The 24,075-nt window shown below is 39.6% G+C and overlaps 1 protein-coding gene across 2 annotated transcripts in view; it reads right to left on the minus strand.

Annotated features, from left to right (window-relative positions):
- Positions 1–19,681, minus strand: part of HYDIN (HYDIN axonemal central pair apparatus protein) — a gene marked incomplete at both ends in the record, with an annotated part of 302,437 nt that extends 282,756 nt beyond the window's left edge. For both annotated transcript variants that reach the window (XM_080829076.1, XM_080829075.1), the window contains 4 exons: positions 6,985–7,119; positions 10,895–11,014; positions 17,419–17,541; positions 19,547–19,681. In XM_080829076.1, the coding sequence (XP_080685202.1) occupies positions 6,985–7,119; positions 10,895–11,014; positions 17,419–17,541; positions 19,547–19,681 (513 nt within the window). The remainder of the gene's footprint in view (positions 1–6,984; positions 7,120–10,894; positions 11,015–17,418; positions 17,542–19,546) is intronic.
- Between the last annotated feature and the right edge of the window lie 4,394 nt (positions 19,682–24,075).

The raw sequence follows: 24,075 nt of genomic DNA on the forward strand, positions 1-24,075 counted from the left end.
GCTTCCTGGTGGCAGTTACATCTCTCTGTCTACTCAAAGAGAATGGCCTCTGACCTTTGGCATGAAAAGAGACCTGAGACTTCCAAATTTATTTTGACCATTTTTATCCATAGTGTATTGTGATAATGTGGTTAATTTCTGATTCATGTAGAAATGATCCACTTAAGGTAATTAACTTCCCCTGTAACTTTTTCTTTCCAAGTTACCCCCAGATCTACTAACCCACCAATACCCATACCCGTCTACTCTGCCTTCACACCTGTTCCTAAGCCCAACCCCTGTCCTTGTACATTAGATCTCAATCCCTCTAGCTCACTCCAGGATTTTCCTGAAGCATCTGTTTTCCCACTTTACTGAACACTGACACATCAGCATAGCTTCCTCTTAAATATTAACTAATCTACCCTTGAGCCCAACATCTACCTCCAGCTACTGCCCCATTTTTCTAATTATCCTTGACAGCAAAACTGCTCACGGGTGTTCCTTGTGCTCAATATCACCACCTCCTTGCTGTCCATTCTCTCTTCAACCCACCCGATTAGGCTTCTGTATACAGCATTCCACAGAAACTCTTCCTGCCAAGTTCACTAATGGCTTTGACAAATCCAGTGGCTCACTCAGCATCCTTATTCTATTCTACTTTTCATAGCTTTGGACATAATCCAAAGTTGATCTCTCCCTCCTTTTTGAAATACTGCATCCATTTGGGATTCTAGAGCACTATAATCTTCTGGTTTTCCTCTGACTTCATGACCACCCCTTCCTAGAAGCATCTTCTGCAGGCACCTCCTCCTTTTCCCAACTTCTTTATGCATACTCACTCTCAACATCAGCTCATCCACCCCTTGGTGGAAAGGATCATCTTTATATGATTTTCAAATATTTGTCTCTACCCAACCTCTCCCTTTGGCCACAGATAATTGTGTCCAATGGCCTATTTGGTATTTCCACTTTGATGCTTAAAGGGAAGTTCCAACTTAATGTATAAACACCAGATTCCCTGAATCCTTCCGATTCCCAACTTTACTCCCACCCAGCCTCACAAACCTGCTTTTCCTCTACTTTTCCCTATCTCAGTAAATGGCACCGCCGTTCAGTCAGCTGCTTGCCAAAACACTAGAAGTCAAATTAGACTCCTTTCTCACACCCATTATCCAATCCGTTAGCAAATCCTGACAGCTCTACCACAAAAATGTGTGTCCTTTGTCCATCTACTTGCCACACCTTCGCTGTCACTATCCTGGTCCAAATCATCCTTATCTTTTACCCCAACTATGAAACAGCCTCTTATGCCTGTAGTTAACAGGGTTGGATTCTGGTGCATATAACAGGAAACAGAACAAAATCAGAGCAACTCAGATTGGACAGACAGAAGTTTATTACTCTCCCATAAACCAGTTCACAAGTAAGCAGGCTGGATTGGGATGGTGGCTCCACAGTGTCCCCAGAGACCCAAATGCCTAACTTCTTGCTCTACCATGACTGCACTCAGCATCTACCCTCAATGCCGCCTCGTGCAGCACAGTAATTCTTGGGATGCCAGCTCTCTCTCCCAGGCGGTGGCAGGCCAAAAGGAGAAGGCAGAGAGGCAAAACGAAGCACCCGCACGCTGAGTCAGCTTTCGGCAAGCACACACCTGGAAACCTCGCTCACGTCTCTGGCCAACACACAGACACACATAGCTGCAAAGGAGGCTGGGGGAAATGCAGTCTTTTCTTCTAGGCAGCAGGGACTCCAATCCCAATTTGGGATTCTCTTAGATGATAAGGATGGGCAACTCGCTGCCACACCTTACACTCCCTTCAGTCTATCCTCATGCAGCAACTGGACGGATCCCAAAATGCAAGGCAGAGATGGCATTCCTAAGAAAAACCCACCGTGGGAGGTAAAGGAAAAGGATTCTGTTTGTATCCTATCCTTCCTGGAGGAGCTGCACCTCGGGATCCTCAATGGATCATTACAAAACCAGAACAGAATGATGGACATTTTTTGCCTCGTGATGTAATACAAGAGAAGAACCAACCACCTAAGAATTCTTGCCCCCCCCCAAATCAAATATGAATCCAATCAAGCCTCTAGATGTAACCACCAGTTTATAGGAATCATAGGGGATAGAGGACCATTTGGCAGAACCGGACAGGGATGCATTTACGTCTTTGTTGGGACCCTGACTTAAGCAAACCAACTTAAAAAATATCTACCTATATGTATACATACATGTATATGTATATGTGTATATGTATACATGTATCTATATCTATCACCCAGATTTCCAAGTTTTCAGCACCTGAGCAGTCATGCTTCATCTAGCCTGCTCCTGCTCCACGGATTTTGTAGTAAGCCCCATACACCATATTATTTCCTCTGTAAATACTTTGTTATTTGTCTCTGAAAGATAAGGACCTTTAAAAAGTTAACGTAACCACAATACTGTTACCATACCTAAAAAATTACAGTAGCTCCTCAATATCGTCAAATGTCCAGTCAGTATCCAGATCTTCCCAGTTGAGATATATCTAGCTATCATTTTCCAGCAGGTCCCTCCACGTCTGCCACATGCCTCCCCGCTCGTCCCCGAGCCTGCTGTCAAGCGTGTTTCAGCCACAGGCCTTCGTCATTGCCATTCCCTCTCCCCGACAAATGTCTTCCCACAGACGTGCGCAGCTTAATTTGGTTCTCTGCTCAGTGTCACCTGAGCACAGAAGGCTTCCCTGACCGCCCCCCCTTACTGAAAAGAAACAAGAGTCCATCACTCTCTATTCTCTACCATGTCAGTAGCTGACATTCCATTATATATCTGCCTGTTATTCATGGAGGAACATAAGCTCCATGAAGGCCAAAGCTTGTTTTGTTCTCCAGTGGGTTCTGGCTCATAGAACTAGTCCTGGCCTAGAGTGAATGAAAGAATATTACTCATTTTTAATATCTTCATTTGGGTACTAAACTATCAAGAGTTCTTCACAAAGAGAATTCCCAATAGCCTTGTTAGCTTTATTACAAAACAATGTTTATCAAGTTCAGAATGCTAAACAGTAATGACAGACACTCACTGAAGATGTGACATAAAATGGAGAAAAACAAGAAAAAGTGAAGGTCTAATACATTCATGGCACAAAAAGATATTTGAGCCCTTTTTAAGGGTTTTTGCTTTGATCATCTGTAGGCCATCCTCAAGTTGAAGAAACTTCCCTAGATTTTCTTGAGATTAATTTTTACTTACTTATGTTACTCAACAAATATTTACTGCATGCTTCATATTTGTCAGGCACTGTGCTAGGCACTCGGGTGATGGGATGACTCAAGACAGTCTTAGGGACGGCGAATTCCAGGCGGGAAGAAAACAAATCCCTATCACAGTTTTTGCCAACAAAAATGGTTGATTCTGGAAAATTTTATGGTATCTACACTTTAATTAAAGACACTGACAATATAATTCATTATCATTGTACACCTAGATAGCATAAAATACATTAACATTTTTCTAGTCTTCTTGGACAATTTTTAAATTTTATAGTATCAAACCAGGAAAACTATTTTGACAACACATTATATTTTTCCTTAAGATATAACTGAGCAATAAAATTGCTCTTTAAATCACCACAATCATATCCATATGACAATTCTATAGTAAACAAATGCTTTCTTAAGTCTAAGGAAGCACCCAGTTTTGCTTTCCTACAAAAGCCTAATACTTTTCATTCTTCTTCTAATAGTAAAGATATAAATTCAAGAGGTCAAGGAAAGTGCAAGCCTCCAGAATTTTACAGTGTAATGAGAACACTAATATATCTCTACCACATTAACATACACCAGGATTATGAGATTAATAAGATATCAGATCTTTTTTTTTTTAAAGTCTGTTTGACAAGAAGAGTTAAGGAAAGCCAGAGTGAATCTGCTGCACCTGTTATCTGGGCACTTGGCATTCTTAACAAATTAAACCCCAGGAAGCCAGATTAAAAGATGACAGGGGAAAATGTAAATTACATTATCATCTTCGATGGGCTAATATACATGGGTGCTGAAAATCCAATTGAAAGGGGACTGGCTTATTAAGCTGTGGCATGCTGCAATTTACATATCTCGCCCTCCAGATGTGAGGAGGGTAAATGAGCTCAGATCAGCAGGGGATAAGGAAGAAAAGTACATATGTACGTTGCCTATCAATTTGGCCAACTGAAGAGAAAGTGACACGGTGAAAAGACTGACTTCTCTCTGCCCTGAAATAAACCTGGCTCCTGTGCCATGTGTTGGAGCGGCACTGCAGAGAGCACGACTCACCCTTGCTGGTCGTTCTGTGCGTGGGCCTGCTGGCCTTCCAACGGTGAGTGAATGCAGATGCCCAGACGACCGGCAGAAACTCCTGAGAAGGGACCCTGCTGATGGGGCACGTGCAACAGGATCTTGGCAGAAAAGGGGGACCAGAGCTAGCAGCAGGAGCTTCCCCAAATTCCCACCATTAGTCTTAGACAAGCCAGCAAGAGGAGAAATGACAATATTTCAGAAAAACACATTCTGTAAATTATATTATAGCTTGGAGTCCAAGCCCAGAAAAATCTTCCTGTATCCAAAATTGGCTGCTTAAATTTCTCATAGGTAGCCATTGTTCTCACTCTGTGTTTCCTCCTACATGCATGTAGACTTTGATGACGTTCAAATACTTAGAAGAAACAGTAAGACAACTTTCAACTTAATTACTCTTTTAATTAGGGGTTTGCCAATAGACAGGGGTTTGCCAATAAGTTTTTTTTTTTAATTAGGGGTTTGTTGGTGAAATGGAAAGGTAAGAGGGAATGCAAAAGCAAAGAGTAAGAAAAGCAGCCACAAAATACAGCCAAGTCATAGCCAAGTCATAACCCTCAACAGGAAGGTTAGCATTTCATAGTTACACAGTAAATACAAACATACCTAACATACATTTGGGTTATCTATTTGCTGTATAGATAAGCAGCAATAAAATCTTTCCCTTTCAGCTTCTGATCAGGGAAAGTTGAAAACATACACAAAGAAAACAAAAGAGTGTAACAAGCGCTGTGTCCCTGCCAGCCAGCTTCAACAAATATTCACGTTCTGCCATCCTGGCTTCATCTAGATCTCCATCCACTCCCCCCTTCCATTGCAATTATTCTGTTTTATAGTTTTTAAGGTGGAATTTAGATATATTAGAAAGCATAAATATTAAACATACAATTTTGACAAATGAATTCATCCATATAACCCACACACTTGTCACACATATAGAACATTCCACCTCCTCAGAAACTCCCGTGTGTTCATTTCTCAGCCAGACTTTCTACAGGTAGAACAAAACTTATCCAACAGAAGACATTCTTTTCTCCAGCACAGAAAAGAAGTAAGGAACTCCAGCTCCTCGAATCCAGTAAGCTTTCTATTTCAAGCTGCACAAAGGCTTCCTACCCAAATGACAGTGGAGGAATTTGACACCCAAACTAAATCCAGATACCAATCTCTTCACAGATGGTATTCAGATATAGATCCTCAAGAAAAAAACAAGGACTGTGATAGCAGAGAACAACAATAGCACATTAAAAACCTCACTACTTCTGGAACTATTTATCTTCCCATTTATTTCCCTAGGGCCCCAGGCAAAATTACAGGTCCGTGAATACAACCCAAGAAATAGATAGTAACGCTATACAAAGAGGCAAAATTATAACAGCAGCATTATTACAAGAGAATTTCTACCCACTCACTAGAGGGATACACACTTGGCTGACCACATGATCTCTATCCCTGCTCCCCAGGAAGCAGGAATAGTAGCAATAGTGGCAGTAATACTAGTAATGGCATTAAAGTGGCTGATATATATTAGTGATGAAGAAGCAGGGATTCAAAGCTGGTTCTTTCTGTGTCTGACATGTTTTTGTGGTTCTAACCCTAAGGGCACAATACAGACGAGCACAGACCATTAACATTATATATAACCTGACGTTTCATTCTGCTTGTTTGAACCTTGTTTTTGTCCTCACTCCTCCAATTATGCCAGTAAAAGCCCTTTCCTCCACCCCACAAGTCCCCACTTTGGCCCACAGAGAAGAAAACTCAACCCACAGTTTTGTACTCCTGGAAAAGGGCTGGGGAGGAAGAGTCCATCCTCAGTCGCCCTCAGCTGGTCCTTCCTTCCAGGAGGAACTGGAATTTCTACAACTGAGACGGCTTCAGAATGGACTGGTTTGGGAACACAGCTGGGCTGGTGTGGAGGGGAAATGGCCTGTTTTTGAACTTGGGCTCTTTCTGGCCTTTCGAGGTGCGGACAGGGCTGAGCGGACCAGGCAGGTCTCTGCTCTTGGCTCTAGCTGGTCTGCTTGGGCTTCAGCGGAGCTATCCGGACGTCAGCCTCTCAGGGCCCAGTTATCTGCCAACACTGGGGAGCAGGAGACTCTTTCCGGGCCTCAGGTACTGGCCACATTCTTTGCCATTAATAAGAATCCTACCAGGATCAATATTTGGATCTTCAGTCTCTTCTAAACTTGTTAGAATCCAGGGAGGAGGGATGCAACTCACTAAGATCCCAAATTTCCAAGAAGCCATAATCTCTATCTTTTGCCTCAACTCCCTGCATCTAGAGCACACCTTTTCCTTTTTGGTGACTCTCTGGCTCGTAGTCAAATATAAATATGCTGAGGTAGGTGAGGGGGGTGGGGAGCACCCAGAAGGATCACCCTTCTTTATACCCCAGCTACTTAGAGTTCATGGAAGCCCTCAGTTCTCTTTGACAGTCCTTCCCTCATTCCCAGGGGTGCGCTACACGCTCCTCTGGGCCACCCTTACTGCTCCTCTAACCACCCCCACCAGTAACACCATCGACACCAACACCACCCCCTCAACACCACAACTGCCACCAACACTATCAGTGACACAACTTCCAATACCACTGACAACAACACTGCCAGCACCAGCACCACCTCCGCGCATGCTCAGAATTACAAACCGCTAGTGACACATATTCAACTGCTTTCCTACCTTGTTCTCCTCTGGAGAGAAGAGGATTCGGAATATGGATGGCACACCAGGAGCTACTTTGTGGCCGGAATCTTTGGGGCTGATGACTTTAAAGTAAGGTGAACTTTCCCCGGTAACTTTCACCATCCTTGGAATCTGCAAGAGAAACACACCATGGTGGACACTCTGCCTGTGAAAAGACAGATGCCGAAGCACGGGCTTTGCTGTCCACTAGGAAATCTCCGTCGGCTTCTCATTAGCCACGCACGACCTTGGCCAAGGCTTAACTTCCGTTTCAGCTGTGAGAGGAGATGACTCATTTGGTGCATTTGAGCTTTAATTTTTACTGAAGTTATTATTCATTTTTATTGTTATTGCAAATTGTCATTGTATCATTTAAATGTGACTATCTTCAGGGCACCTGGGTGGCTCAGTAGGTTAAGTGTCTGCCTTTGGGTCCAGTCATGATCCTATGGTCCTGGGATCGCGCCCCACATCTCCCTCTCCCTCTGCTGCTCCCCCTGCTTGTGCCCTTGCTCTCTCTCTGTCAAGTAAATAACTAAAATCTAAATAAATAAATAAGACCATGTTTGAAGAGGAACTGCTTGATCAGCTAAAACCCCACCCACACAGCAGAGGTAAGCTGGATTTCCCAACATTTGAGAAGTGCTCCAGGAGAAGAATTCACGCTTCCTGCACACCTGCTGTGGACCACCCCCTGCACATGAGGCATAGCTTAATCCTCTCAATATCCTCGGAGCTAACTTATGACCCCCGTTCTACAGACGCGGAACAGGACACTTGTCCTCAGTGTCCTTCACCAAGCCCCAGCCTCAGTCCACCTTCCATCTGGGGCACAGTCCTCAGTAGACACCCCTGTGAGCAAGAACAGAGCAACAGCACAAGTCCCCAGGCCAGTGTCGGAGCGGCTTCAAATAGCTTCTCCTTCTCTTCAAGTCCTCCTCTACTCTGCTTGCCTTGCCCAGAGTACGTATCTCTGTTTATCTAACACAGTCTAAGCAATAAAAGACACATAAATGCAAGGAGAATGGGGGTGGAGGTTTCAGGGACACAAGGAAAAGGAAAAGATTTTTCTTTCTTTCTTTCTTTTTTTTTTTTTTTTGAAGACTCCAAGGGGGCAAAAGACAGTGAACTACATAGTTAAAGGTGACAGAGAAGCCTCAGGTGCAAAATGAGGAAAAAAGAACCCACACAACCTCTCAAAGCTGAAACCTAGATGGGCAAAGGAAGAAGAAATGCAGAGAGAGAATTCAGACAGATGCTAAGACTCGAGAGTGGGGGGTAAGGAAGAGACGTGCGAATGTGATAGGAGCCCATCTGGCTTTGCTGGTAAGGGGAAGGTGCAGTGTCATTTATGATGGACAGAACGACACTGTGGAAGCTTGCTGGGAATACTTCTGGCAAGAGCAGAATCACAGATTAAAAATGAAAAAAGAAAATACCAGCAACACTACGTACCGGTAATAGTAATGACAATAATAATGGTTTAGTGCTTCTTATGTGACAGTGAGCTGAACGCTTTGCATTCATTACCTCATTTAATATTCCACACAGTTGACTGAAATGGGTACTATTAGTACCACTGTGGCCCAGAGTAGTGAAGCGACTTACCCACAGTCTGCAGCTGGGAGACTGCTCGGCTGGAATCCACCAGATTAGTCTGACTCTAGAGTCTGGGTGCTAATGATTATATCCTAAGTAGAATCAAGTTGAGGCTTGTAAAGGGTTCATAGCTTACTCCCACCTTGTATTGTGAGATAGAGAAATAATGACCAAACAGGCTCTATCTTTTGCATTCAGTGCCAAGGAGGAAGGAAATAAATGGCAAATAAGATAGAAAGCATTTTTCTGTGCCCCATATCTCTCCCAGCAGTTTTTTATGAGTCCATGAACTAAGGAAGTAGAGAAGCAGGCTTGTCCTTGGGTGAGTTACCCAAGGACAAGCCTGCCTAGGCTAGAGAAATCAAGCTACTTTTGGTAGCTGGGCTTTCCCTGGATGGGGACCTTCCTTTCGTGAGGTAACACTGTAGCAGCATCGAACCAAGAGGTGCTGGGTTATCCATGAGAACTTAGTGCCCCTTGGCAGACAAAACTTACAAATGGCCTATACCCTTTACTTGCTCATATTATACCCACTGGCAATCATTTCTTGTTTAGGGCCAAGGAAGAGTGATCAAAATATCCCTTGGGCTAGCTCCTCTCTGTCTTTAACAGCCTTAAAATACTTGAGCAAGAGTCAAAAAGTCATGGAGAAAGGGAAAAAGAGAACTGGAATTGACAAAGGGAACTGGTTGGCAGCCTATATGAAAAGAGAGAGTCCTGATGTCTATGGAACACATCTCTTCTTGAGGTCTGGGGCATAATTCTGAGCATCTCGGATTCTTTTTCTTCTCTCTGCCTACCCTTTTAACTTCTGTCCCTTGAGCTTCTCTTGCTAACACTCCTGTAGCCAAGAACTAAATATACCATTTTCTCCAGAGTCTGACTCTGCTGTCACTATATCACCCCATTGATCTCTGAAAGGCATCAGTGATTCCTTTAATGAGCTATTGTACCAAATATAACTAAAAGTTTTCTTGCATAGTCTTCATTTATTTTCCTTTTTTTCTTACAGCTAGAATTTTTGTCTCCACATTCTTGAACTCCTGAGGTATTCCTACCTGTCTTCACATCTGAAGTTCAGTATCTCTCAGATGCCTTCCTCTCCATCTGATTACTTTTCACATTTAACTGTGCTTCATGCTGACTTCTCACATTATTCTTTCTTCCATTATTGTTAGATGTCAAGGAACTCTTCAGGCACTTAATACCTTTTCTTGAAGTAAACCATAATTTATCTCTAGCGGGGAAAAAGCCATATGGATGGAGAAGAAACTCAGTTGCCACGACAAAAGGCCAAGGTATAGACAGTGGGAGAAGCTGTCCAAAATGATCTGTGGACAAAAATCTGAAGGCTATCTAAGGTAGAAAGGAGGAGAATGAAAAAGGAGAAAGGGAGATATATCTGTTTTGAAGTTTGGAGAAAAAAAAGAAAGGGAGATACATTTGTTTTGAAGTTTTTTTAAAAGTACAATTTATAAAGTATAAATAATTTAGCTCAACAACTGCAATTCACATGAGTAGAGTTTACAGCGGCTCTAATACAGAAAACATGAATATTTGTTTCACCCTGTCTTGAATGAAAACCTAGCTAAACTGGTCACACATAAGAATTTCATGACATTTGGGGCACCTTGGTGTCTCAATCAGTTAAGCAGCCAACTCTAGGTTTCAGGTCCTGTCATGATCTTGGGGTCGTGAGATCGAGCCCCGAGTTGGGCTCCATGCTTACAGAAGAGTATGCTTAAGGCTCTCTCACTCCTGGGGTGCCTGGGTGGCTCAGTGGGTTAAAGCCTCTGCTTTCCACTCAGGTCATGGTCCCAGGGTCCTGGGATCGAGCCCCGCATCGGGCTCTCTGCTCAGCAGCGAGCCTGCTTCCCTCTCTCTCTCTGCCTGCCTCTCTGCCTACTTGTGATCTCTGTCTGTCAAATAAATAAAATATTTAAAAAAAAAAAAAAAGGCTCTCTCACTCCCTGCCCGTAACCCCACCACCACCGTTCACTCTCTCTCTCTCTCAAATAAATAAATTAACATTTTTTAAAATTGCGACATTTACCTAGCTAATATTTTACTCAACAAAATGTTACTGTACATATTGGGAGTTGATCATTTGGTGGACCCTGATCTGGGCCTGAATATACATGAGTAAATCAACATAATCTTGTCTTCATTAAACTTATAGTCAAAGGGCATGTTTTTATCTACTTTTCTAGGTCTCTCAAATTAAAGAATTTATCTAAGACCCTATAGGATCCCATTTTATTTAATTCCTTATATATCCATGAAAGGTACGTCCAGCAAACATACTCACTTTGTCATTATTCCTCAAAATGAGTGGAACTTCATAGACTTCACAGGGAGTATAGTTCTGAAACACAATTTCTGATGGAAAGGGCTGGAATAATGCCTGATCCAGGTCAACTCCTGAGGACTGCATTGAAAGAGTAAATTCATTATATAGTCCCACAGTGGCAGAAATGACAGGGCAATAAATGAAAATATTACATAGACCTATGGATGTTAATACTAAAAACATACAAAACACTCAGAAAGGGGTAACTACTATAGGCAATAATTGTTGTAAGTACTGAAGTTATTGTGAACAACTTGTTTAATACAAAAGAAAGTAGAAGATTTGGTCCTCATTTAAAAAATACAGGCTAATTAGAACACCAACCCAAAACTTCCATTTACAGCAATGGTGAATAAGGTCATGATTTCCCTATGAAAATAACAAGAAAAACTCTATCAACAAATATCTGTGTGAAGGCACTGAAGAGCTTAACAAGACAGTACAATCTAATGTCAAAAGTATGAATTATCTCAAGCTATTAGGTTTTGAATCCAATAGGTTTTGAGCATTGCCATGTTTCCTTGAAATTTTAGAATATTCCATGTTGCTCTGTGAGTACACAATTGCACCCTGGGGCACCTTAGTATAGTCTGCAAAATGAAGATGTAAGCATCCATCTCAATAATTTAGAAAAGCAATAGCAAACATAAAAAAAAAAAATCCAAACAAATGAAAAAAAGGATATAACCAAAACAATAAAAATTCATAAAATAGAAAGTAACTACAGAATCAACAGAGCCAAAAGTCAAGTCTTTAAAGACTAATAAAATTGATAAAATATCTAGTGAGTATGATCAAGAAAACAAGACAAAAGTCACAAAGAGCCAATATAAAGAATGAAAATGAGAACATTACAACAGAAACTGAACTAACTGAAAAGATAATAACTGGATATTATGTCAAGAAATGTGAAAATTTAGATTAAAGTTACGAATCCTAAGAAAATACAATTTATCAAAACTAGCACAAGAAGAAATGGAAAATATGAGCAGTTATGGAACTATGAGGAATCTGTAAGTAAAAACTTTTGATAGCGAAAACCTCAGCCCAAATAACTTTACAGGCAAATTCTAGCAAACATTTAAAGAAAAAGCATGAATATTATAGAAACTCTCCCAAAGGAAAGAAAAAAAATTAATATCTCCCAAATCAATGATGGTAGCACAATTTTCTTATAACTAAGAAACACAGCGGGAGAAAGGAAAGCTATAGGCTAATCTTAGTTATATACAATAGATTTTTTTTTAAAAGGAATAAAACATTAGTAAACTGTAACCCACAATACATAAAAAGGATAACACATCATGACCAAATTGGGTTTATCTCAGAAATTCAAAGTTGTTTTAACATTAGAAATTGATTAAAAAGAAACAAAACTGTCATTTTCCCCAGAAGAAAAAAAATTGCTTATTTAGAAAATTCAAAATAACCTACAGATAAACTATTAGAATTAATAAGTTACTTACCAAGGTCCCTGAGTACAAAGGCAACGAAAAAATCAATTATATTTCCATATACTAGCAAAGAACACTTAGGAAATGAAATTTATAAACCATTTAAGATAGCATCCCAAAACATAAAATACATAGGAATAAGTCCAAAGAAAGATGTGTAAATCTTTATCCAGGAAAACTACAAGATATTCTTGAGAATAATTAAAGATGACTTACATAAATACAGGAATATACACTGTTCATGAATTGAAAAACAATATTCCCCTAACTGATCTAAAAATTCAATGCAATCTAATAAAAAAAATTAGGTAGAAAAATTTTTTGGAAATTAATAAGTTGATTATAAAATTTACATGTAAAAGCAAAGAACCAAGAATAAACAACATACATTTAAAGAACAAGATAGGAGGACTTCCTTTATCAGGTAGCAAAACTTATTATATTATTACATAACATATACTATCACTTATCAGAGTTATTAAAATAGTGAAATATTAGCATAAGATTTATCCTAAAAAACAAATGTGCCAGATTTAAAAGCCTGGAAACAAATCCTTAAATATATGGAGTCTTGATTTACGACAAAGGTAACACTAACAAGTGTTGGGGAAGAGATATATTCTCTTTAATGAATAGTGTTGGGTTAACTGGATATTCCATAGGAAAAATATCAATTTAATCCCTATCATACAACATTCCAAGTGAATCAAAGCTCTCAGAATGAAAGGTAAAACAAGAAAATATTCAGAAGAAAACCAAGAGGAATATCTTCATGATGTTGAAGAATGCAAAATTTTCTTTAATGGGGCACAGAAAATATAAGACATAAATGAAAAGATTGGCAAATTTTGTCATGTTGATTAAAAGACATTCATCAAAAGATACCCTTTGAGAAATGAAAAAGAAATCCAAGGAATGAGAGAAGATTATTTGTGATACACATAATGATAAAGGACTAGTCTCCAGAATATATGAAGAACTTTTTCAAATCAGTAAGAAATGGACAAAACACATAAATATGCAATTCACAAAAGATGATATCCAAATGGTTAATGAACATAAAAATTTGCTTAAACTCGTCAGAAATCAAGAAACTGCAAGTAAACCACAGTGTGACAACACAATACACCCAATAGAACAATTTCAATTAAAGAGACTAACAATATCACGTATTAGTAAGTATTAGCAATTCCAACTGCAATTCCCATGCACAGCTGGACCTATGACAGAAGCCCTATAGTGCAGAGGAAACAATGGATTTCAGCATAAATGACAGACTCCAAGATGGACTTTGTATAGGTCTTAACTGGCAGCTTGAGCTCCATTTCCCCAACCCTCCTGCCACAAATAACCAGGGTTAAGAGATGCCCAGTGAGAACGTCCACAATTTCAGATCTCAGGTAAGGCTTGCCCTATACAGATCTCCGAAGCAGGTGGCATACTCTGATAGGCAAAACCACCAACTCCTTGTTTGGAATACTAGGGATGGCAATAAGAAATTACCTGTATGCCATTTGGCACCAGGAAACAGTAGGGAAGGCAGGGCCAAATGGGCAACACATAAATTCACATGTTTATAGGAAGTTTTTCACTGAGGCAGCCTAGAAGAGAAGGATTCTGATTCCTAAGGGACCCCACAAGTCACAACTCTGGGAAAAGGCTAACACAGCTCATCCTTCCTTCCTTCCTCTCAGCCCCCTTCCAAACAAACACATGCACACAATCCTCTTTCATAAAATGCTGTGCTGAGAATCATGAAGGATTCCTGATGGTCTGGGACACACTAGGACCTGCCTCAACAAGAATTGCCTGCAGATCACAAGTCTGGGAGAAACATCCCTCTTCCCTCCAAAAATGAGTGGTAACAATAATAGTAATATCTTGATAAATAAAGATCAGTGCAAAAATATTCAAGGAAAACAAAGGAACAAAGAAAATGGCAAGTGAAGAACAGTTAATAGGAAAGTTGTGCTGAAGCAATGAAAATATTGGCTACACTGTTTGACTATAAACCCAAAAGACATAATGAAAAAAAAATACAAAACCACAAAGCAAATAATTAAGAGGCAGGGAGGACTTAAGCAATCAAAGTGATGAAAAATTCATGTGTTCACTCATAAACACTAATTGGGTTTCCAATATTCTCCAAATGTTAAGCACACAGTAGTGAGCAAAGCCAACAAAGCCCTTGCCCTCATGAAGCTGACATTCTTGGGGAAATGGATAAAAAATAAAGAAATGTATAATATGAGGTCAGGCAGTGATTCGGCTACATAGAAAACTAACGGACAAGGAGAGAGTGTGAATGCAGGGTGTATGCTCTTTTCAACAGATGTCAAGGGAGAGCGTCTCTGAGGAAAATACATCCAAGCAGAGATCTAAGCAAATCCTGCAAAGATCTGAGAGAATAGATTACAGTTAGAATGACTAGCAGGTGCAAAGGCCCTGAGGTGTGGATTATCATTGAGTGTTTGAAGAGCAACAAAAGGAGGGGGGCACAGCTAGAGAGAATGAGCCAGGGAAGAGTGGAAGGAAAAGAGGTCTGTGAGGGAAATAGGATCAGACAATGCAGGACCCTATAACTCTGAGGGTAAGAGGAAGCTGTTGGATGGCTTTACACATGGAAGTAACATGTACTAATTTACATTTTTTAAAAATCATTCTTTCTTCTTTGTGCAGAATTGATGATGGGGGAATGAGATGGAAACAGGGAGACTATTTCAGTAGTCTAGAGAATGGTGGTTTGAACTAGGAGGGTATTGGTGCAGCTGGTGAGAAGCAGTTTGATTAAAGCCATATTTGTGAAAGCAGAAGTTTATAGCACTTGTCATTGGATTTCACATAAGATGAAGGAAAAAAAGAGGCATCAGAGATAATCCCAAAGTAGGTTTCTGGCCTGAGAAAATATATACTAGATGGAGGAGACAAAAGAGATAAGATTGTGTCTTTAGGGAAGGAAGGAAACACAAACATTAGAGCTTGAATATTTTAAGTCTGAGCCACCTATCATTCATTGGGCTGAATAACTGACCCAGAGTTCAGAGGATGGGTCACAGCAAGATAAACAGTTGTGAAAGTAAACATTTAAAAAAGTAGAATTTAAAGCCTGCTCCTAGAAGGGGTCACCTGAAGAATGAATTCAAAAGAAAAAGTTCTGGGGAGTTCCAACATTTAGTGATCAGGAACAGGAGAGTGATCCAAAAAATAAAATAAGATAAAAACAACCAGTGAAGTAGGAAGAAAATAAAAGGAATATGATAGCTGAGCTACAAGTAAATAAAAAGGGACATTGAGACAAATGCTGTGAGATAATCCAGAAGTGCTGAACTGGTCAAACTAAGGATGAATGATAAGAGAAACACATATACACAAGACTCAAAGTAAGGAACAGAGAGAATAACCTGATGGAAATAATTACAATGAAATGGAAATGAACAGAAAATTAAAAATGGTTGGCAAGGGAATACAATATGTAGAAGGGTAGACAAAGAAGGTCCAACATATTCATAATTGATAGTTCTCAAGAAGAATGAAAAAATGGCAAGAATAAATACTGGGTAATTCAAGAAAAACTTTCTAGAAGTAAACTAAAGATACGTAGTAGTATCTCAAGAAAAGTTTAGTCATGTCTTAGTGAAATCACTGCATACTAAATTAGAATAAACAATCTTTGGCCATAAGAGCTAAAAGACTGACATATCTGTAGCAGGATAAATCAAGCTGGCTTCATCACACTTCTGCATACCATTATGCATCATATTTCTGCTTACCATTAAAGCCAGAAGGTAGTGAGGAAAATGCCTGCACAGCTTTTATGGGGAAAACGTGTGACCCAAGAATTTTATACCTAACAAATCTGAAATTCGGCATAAAGGCAATAGGCAAACATTGTCAAACACAAAACCAAGGAAGTATAGCGTCCATAGGCTCTTCTTGAAGATATTGGTGGAAGATGACTGTCACCCAACTAAGAACAAATAAAACTCCAGAAAATAAAGTAAAAATAATCAAATGAGTTGAGAAAAAACGAGGAGAAATGATGAGATACAGTAAAGTGTACTAATTATGTCATCCTTCATAGGAGGGGTCAAAATATGTTAAAACACGCACAAGCAGTACATTCAGGAAAATAAGGCTGGTCTCAGTTACATGATGGGAGAGGAGCAAATAGCCCGTGATCAGGACAAGTTAGTAATGGGAGAAGCCATGTTACTGGCCTCAAAGAAGAGAAGAAACCATAACTAAAGCTAGCAGGGCTCAGAGAAAGAGCAAATTTTGTGCAGATCCTACACAGGGAAGGCAATGGTGCTGCAGCGAGTGCAAAAGAGCCTCAGGAACTCATTCATCACGGGGGGAAAGATCTCTGAAAATCTCTCAGGAATAGCCCAGGGAAGCCTTTGAGAGGAGGCAGATCTCCAACAGTTTGACTAATGGAGGTTCATACCATAATTTGTACATAAAAAGTAAAGCATCTAATTCAAGAAATTAATTTAAAAGTAGGAAATAAGACCTTATTTTATAACCATGTGCTCCTAAAGCCTAGAATTCATGGTTTACATTAGAATATGGAAACAGGTTAAAATAACTATTCTTTAGAGACTAAAAGAATACATTTGCTATTGGAAGTAAGCCAGAACAGATAACAAATGCCGCCTTTAATAAACAATTCCACCTTCTTCCTTTCTAGTGACGACAGTTCAGGGAAGACGGGATTTCTTGTCGTGTTAAGATGACTTAATTGGATTTGGCCACTATAATCCTTGGAACTACTCCTGACGTATAAACAATAGTGTCCAGAAGTAACTAAGAAATGTGACTAGTCAAAAGTTATTTGTACTTATTAATTAAATTCTCTCCATATTAAATCAACAAATATGAAGATCAAAAGAGGTAGAAAAAGAATATATAACACAAACTCAGTAAGGAATTAGCCCAGAAACAATAACCATGACTTAGTTCCTGTTGTTCTAGAATGTTCACATTATTCCAGGGCCTGCCTCATAAGCAAGTATGATAAGAGGCAGCTACCTTTTGATGCGTTTCCCCCATATCTAAAAGTTCGATGATCTGTGGTCGGCACATCAAACGTGTATTAGCCAGTCTCTGCTCTGTGGTGAGGGACATTTCCTTCAGGAATTCCGAGGGTGTCAGCTAGATTAAAGAATAAAAAAATAAAAAACAGCTGAAGATTCATAAATGGTTATACTGAAAAACTGTTTTCATAAGTGCCACTAATGAATAATTTGTGTTTGCAGCTTTCAGGATAATTGTGGAATGCCACCAAGTTCCCTTATGAAATATTTAAATTAACTAAATAATACAAGAGAAGTACCTGTGCACTTTTGAGCTCTTTGCACACTAATTTGAAATGACGTGTGATTTTGAAGAAACCACACAAAAGAAACTGGGGGGTGGGGAGTCAAGAAATTGCACTGGAACATATCCAAAGAGTTTAACATTTACGCTCAGAAGAAGCATCTGAGCATACAGCCCTACTTCCAAAAATCACTTCTGGTCTTCAGAGCTGAGGAATATGAAATGCTTCTACTTCTCAGTTGAAGTTACAACAAACAAGCAAAGTTTGGGTATTTAGCTATCTCGCTACAGCAGGTTAAAGAGGAATCTTGTGAAATAGAAAGGATCTGGGGCACCTGGGTGGCTCAGTGTGTTAAAGCCTCTGCCTTCGGCTCCGGTCATGATCCCAGGGTTCTGGGATCCAGCCCAGCATTGGGCTCTCTGCTCAGCAGGGATCCTGCTTCCTCCTCTCTCTCTCTGCCTGCCTCTCTCCCTACTTGTGATCTCTCTCTCTCTGTCAAATAAATAAATAAAATCTTTTTAAAAAAAAAAAAAAGAAAAAGAAGAAAGAAAGGATCTAGGGAGTGTGACTGCACAGCTTAGGAATGAGTTTGAACTTTTTAGAAATCCCAGGAGCATGTTTAGACCTTGTTTTAAAAGAGCCCTAAGGCCCATCATCAGATTTAGCAGCCACTCCTACTCACATCAAAACAGGAACACAAATGCTTTCTCATGTTATGAGGGGAAAAAAAAATGTAACCTATCATTTAAATAAAGGCATTTAAATAACCCAACAAGAATTATTTACCCAGGACCAAACACAATTATTTACTTATCGTTGTTCTGGAATGTTCCAGGGCTTACTTTATATGCAAGGGGATGATGATCATTCACAGCAACATAATGCTTAAGTATGCACCAAGACTTTTAAAAACAGCCAGAGGTATATAATTTAGCTGATTCGTTTCACCTTGGGTTAAAATCAATGCTCTTCAAAATCCCTACAAAATTAATTTCTGTGATTGAATCCATATAAATGAAAGCATATTTCTAATGCTGCTTCTTGGGTTTTTTTTTTTTAGGTTCTTTTTGATTGGAACTAAGATTTGAATACTGAAATGTTAAGAGGTATCAGCTGTGTCACAGTTTAAATAAAAATAATAAAGTCTTAAAAGCAAAAAGTCAGGAGTTTAAATATGAAATGATGACCACCACAAAAGAGAGTGATGATAGGTTTTATTTTTTTTCCTCGGAACATAACTTGAGTCTGGTCTTTAAAATTTGATGAATACTATCTTAAACCCTGTAAATTGTTACTGATATTTTCTATAGCATGTAGTTTATAATTCCATTCTCATCACATTACTATAACCTATTGAAAATAGAAGTATGTTTTATTTTGAAGGACAGAGAAAAAGTGTATTTTTCCTTGATACCATACAGTCATCATTTTGATACTGTTCTACAAATATGCAAACAGAAATAACTCTTGCCAGTCAAGAGGTATTACACTGTTGAGGTCAAACCCTACGAAATTCTGATACCTCACTGTTTTTGCACTACACACACGGCAGCCTCATAGGGTTCAATCTAACATTTAGAAAACCATCATAATTTCATTGCATAGTCTTACTTCAACTGATTAGCTTAAGCAATTCAAGTCTCTACTTTGAGGCATGTAATTTCAAAAACTGCTCGGGCTTTTAAGAGGAACCTCTGCTCCGCAGCAAGCTGCCATGTTACCTACATTGATATTGTCAGTCAGTAATTCCCTGAGTTCTGAGAATGCCAAGTAGCAGCTGTCACCCTCCTGAGGAGACTGCATTAAGTCTTTCACACTTGAAAGTCTCGGGTACATTACCATTGGATTTGCTTCTTCTTTTGTAACCACCCTTGGACTCAAGGGTGGCAGAACCTTGCTTTGGAATCCTTTCAGCATTCTGACTAACCCCATCTGAACAGCCCCCATAGACTCCTCGAGTCTTCTACTGGTCATTTTTAGTTATTTCCTTCATTCACCTAGAAGTGAAAAAAAGGGTTTTAGAACAAATACAGTTAATTCTGAATACAGGTCACAATTTTTTTAAAGATTTTTCAAATACAAAATGTTTAGAAAAGACTAATCTTCAAAAATACATCAAATGCTTGTAACAAATGCCTTAACTAGAGCAGTCTATTCCATGTAATTAGTCCAGGTTTAACCTTATCCCAAAGTCTAGGAATCCTTTTAGACAAACCAAGTGATTCTGGACTGAGCTCAAGGAAGACCCGGATATACATGTAGTTCCTAAATTTGGTACTTTTATCCTCCCAGATAAACAAACACTGCCCAATAAATACACTTCATAGTTTGCTACTTTATACTTATTTGACAATTCTCTCTCATGACACCCTCCAAACAGAAAAAAAACATAAGGCTTCAGGCCTTCAAGCTGAGCAGACGCTAAAAAAGCAGTATGAGATAAGGAAGAGGAAGTTTCTGGAGAATTTTTGATGTTTATTGTCATAAATAAGTCATTAAATAGCCAGTCTATATCTTGAAATCAAAGAGATAGGACATCTCCCCTCTACATATCCTTCCTTATGCTTTTTAGTAGAACAGTTGCAACCATGGAGGCCCATTTGTGACAAGTGGGGATTTCCGTTTTCAGTAATAGCTGGCTAGTTTATCCAACTCTGTGCCCAAAAAAACACAAACAAACACAAACTAAAAATACTTGGATACAATGTCAAGTAAGAAACCATAGAAGTCATTAAAAACTAGCCATCAGGGAGACTCAAATTAAAATCACATTGAGATACCACCTTACACCAGTTAGAATGGCCAAAATTAACATGACAGGAAACAACGTGTGCTGGAGAGGATGTGGAGAAAGGGGAACCCTCTTACACTGTTGGTGGGAATGCAAGTTGGTGCAGCCACTTTGGAGAACAGTGTGGAGATTCCTCAAGAAATTAAAAATAGAGCTTCCCTAGGACCCTGCAATTGCACTGCTGGGTATTTACCCCAAAGATACAGATGTAGTGAAAAGAAGGGCCATCTGTACCCCAATGTTTATAGCAGCAGTAGCCACGGTCGCCAAACTGTGGAAAGAACCAAGATGCCCTTCAATGGACGAATGGATAAGGAAGATGTGGTCCATATACACTATGGAGTATTATGCCTCCATCAGAAAGGATGAATACCCAACTTTTGTAGCAACATGGACAGGACTGGAAGAGATTATGCTGAGTGAAATAAGTCAAGCAGAGACAGTCAATTATCATATGGTTTCACTTATTGGTGGAGCATAACAAATAACATGGAGGACATGGGGAGATGGAGAGGAGAAGGGAATTGAGGGAAATTGGAAGGGGAGGTGAACCATGAGAGACTATGGACTCTGAAAAACAACCTGAGGGTTTTGAAGGGGTGGGGGGTGGGAGGTTGGGGGAACCAGGTGGTGGGTATTAGGGAGGGCACGTATTGCATGGAGTACTGGGTGTGGTGCAAAAACAATGAATACTGTTACGCTGAAAATAAAAAATAAAAAATAAAAACTCACAAGACAGTAAGTCATTACCAGACCAAAACCATAAGGAAAGAGGTGCATAAAGAAAAATAGATCTGAATGAAAATGCAGTAAGGTACACTGAAGTAAAGCAGTAAAACACCCCGGGAAATGAATATAAAATGTTTTTTTTTAATATTTTATTTATTTGACAGAGAGAAATCACAACTAGGCAGAGAGGCAGGCAGAGAGAGAGGAGGAAGCAGGCTCCCTGCGGAGCAGAGAGCCTGATGCGGAGCTCAATCCCAGGACCCTGAGATCATGACCTGAGCCGAAGACAGAGGCTTTAACCCACTGAGCCACCCAGGCGCCCCATATAAAATGTTTTAGAAGGTAAACAAGATCAGAGGACAAATGACTGAAATAGCAGTCAAAAAAAAGATCCAGTACATTATAACTGGAACCCATGAAGAAGAAAAATAAAGTTCTAGAGTGGAACTAATATTTAAAACTATCATCCAATAAAAAGTTTCCAAAAATAAAAGAAAACATAATGAAAAGGGACTGGTAGGTGTCTATGAAGACAGATGCAGATGGTCAACTCTAAGTTATATCTTGGCACAACTATTAGACTTTTAGAGAAATCTTTAAACTTCTCATAGCTTCCAGGCAAAAAAGGTAAAATAACTTAGAGGGGCAGGAGAATTAGATGTCAATGGACCTTGGAAAAGGAACCTAAGAAATGGGAAAGTGAAGGACAATATTTTCCAAAACTTTAAAAACTATGAGCCAAGAGTTTTACATACAGCCAAGCTCTCCCTCAATTACCAAAGCTACAGAAAGGGAGTTTTGAACATGTAAAAGCTCAGGGAAAATTGTGAACAATTTCCCTTCCTGCGAAATGTACTAGAGGATGGGCTTCAGGCAACCAATAGATGACTGGGGAACTTCAATGAAAGGACTGACAATGAACAATTCATGTATTTATTTATAGAGTTAATTTTAATAATGAAGTTGAAGATATGAGGAGAAAATAGAATTTAAGCATATTTTCTGACAAACTTGAAAGAATGCAATTTTAAAAGAAAAGTAAAAAATAGAAAAGTGAAACAAGATCATTAACACTATTTAACTATTAGGTAGGAGTCAAACTATTTACCCAGGTAGAATAAAGGAGCTTATGGGAATTATGGTAGGAAGCCCATAGATGGCAGTCAATGACACCTGTTTCCAGCACACATGTATTTACTAATACCCTGCCCTTGCGTGTGGGCTGTCCTTAGGTATTCTAACAAATATAATACAGCACAAGCGATGAATGTCACTTCTGAGATTACTTTTAAAGAGACCTGGATCCATCTTAGGAACTGTCCGGCACTCTCTCAGATCATTAGCTGCCACACTGTGAGGACACTCAGAAAGCTTAGAGAGAGGCCCATGTGGTGAGGGACCACGCCTGCTAACAATGACATGAGTGAACTTGGAAGTGGGTCTTCTGAGGCCTGCCAACAACCCTGTGAATGAGCCCGAAGGCAGACTTGCCAGCCCCATTTGAGCCTTTAGATGACTAGAGGCCCAGCCAACAGCTTGCGTGCAGATGCATAACAGACACTGAGGAGGAGGCACCCAACTAATAAGCCACACCTAGACTCCTGACCCATAGAAACTGCGAGAAAACTAATATTCACCGTTTTAAGCTACTAATTTTAGGGTAATTTATTATACAGCAATAAATTACTAATGTAGCCATTTTAAAGGGTTTCTACACCAAAAACTACTAAACGCCAACCTTCCTAAGTACCAAAAGAAATTAGAAAAAGCAAAGTAGTCATACTAAACAGAGAAAGACAATGAATCAACTGTGATGTGTCTAATTGATACAACACAAGGTAATATGGGAAGTGATGTCAGCAGCACGCTGGAATGGGTGAGAGCCAACTTCAGTCTCCCACAAAAAGACCAACTAGAAACTACCCCACAGACAAGATGCCTCTGTGAAAATCCCAGAACCCAAGGGTTGAGCCTGAAATACCCCATTGGGTCACAGAGACATGGAAGAACCTCAAAAATAGGATGCTCAGTAAAAGAAGCCAGTCACAAAAGACCACATGTTGTATGAGTCCATGCACATAAAGCGTCCAGAATGGGGAACTCTCTAGAGAGAAAGAATAAATTAGTGGTTGCTTAGGGATGGAAGAAACGAAAGGATGGGGCAGGGGTTGATGGCTAAGAGGTATGGATTATCTTACTAAGACGACAATGTTCTAAAGTGGACTGTGGTGATGATTGCACATATTTGTAAATACACTAAAAACTGCTGAGTTGTATATACACCTTAGGGGTGAATTGTATGGTATGTGAGTTTTATCTCAGTAAGGTTATTAAAAATACATTTTATTTATTTATTTTTTGTTTCACTGGAGAATTCTGTGAAGCATTTCTTTCTTTCTTTCTTTTTTATTATGTTATGTTAGTCACCATATAATACATCATTGATGTAGTGTTCCATGATTCAGTTTGCGTATAACACGTTAAAACACTTAAAAAATCAACTCTTTTTTTTTTTTTAAAGATTTGTTTATTTGAGAGAGAGGGAGCATGCACAAGCAGAAGGGGTAGGGAGAGAGAAAAAAATCCCAAGCAGACTCCACGCTGAGTGCAGAGCCCAATGCGGGGCTTGATCTCACAGCCCTGAGACTGACTTGGGCTGAAACCAAGAGTCAGTAGCTCAACGGACTGAGCCACCCGGGTGCCCCTGAAAAAATCAATTCTTAAAAACTGAAAACCAACTGAAAGAAATGAACCTGGCTGTATATCAAGCTGGTGTCTTAACCACAAAGAGAAAACAATTACTCCAACTGACCTTAAAACACAGTATTTTGACTGTCTTCATTAAATC

The sequence above is a fragment of the Martes martes genome (assembly GCF_963455335.1).
Source record: "Martes martes genome assembly, chromosome: 17".
Classification (NCBI taxonomy): domain Eukaryota; kingdom Metazoa; phylum Chordata; class Mammalia; order Carnivora; family Mustelidae; genus Martes; species Martes martes.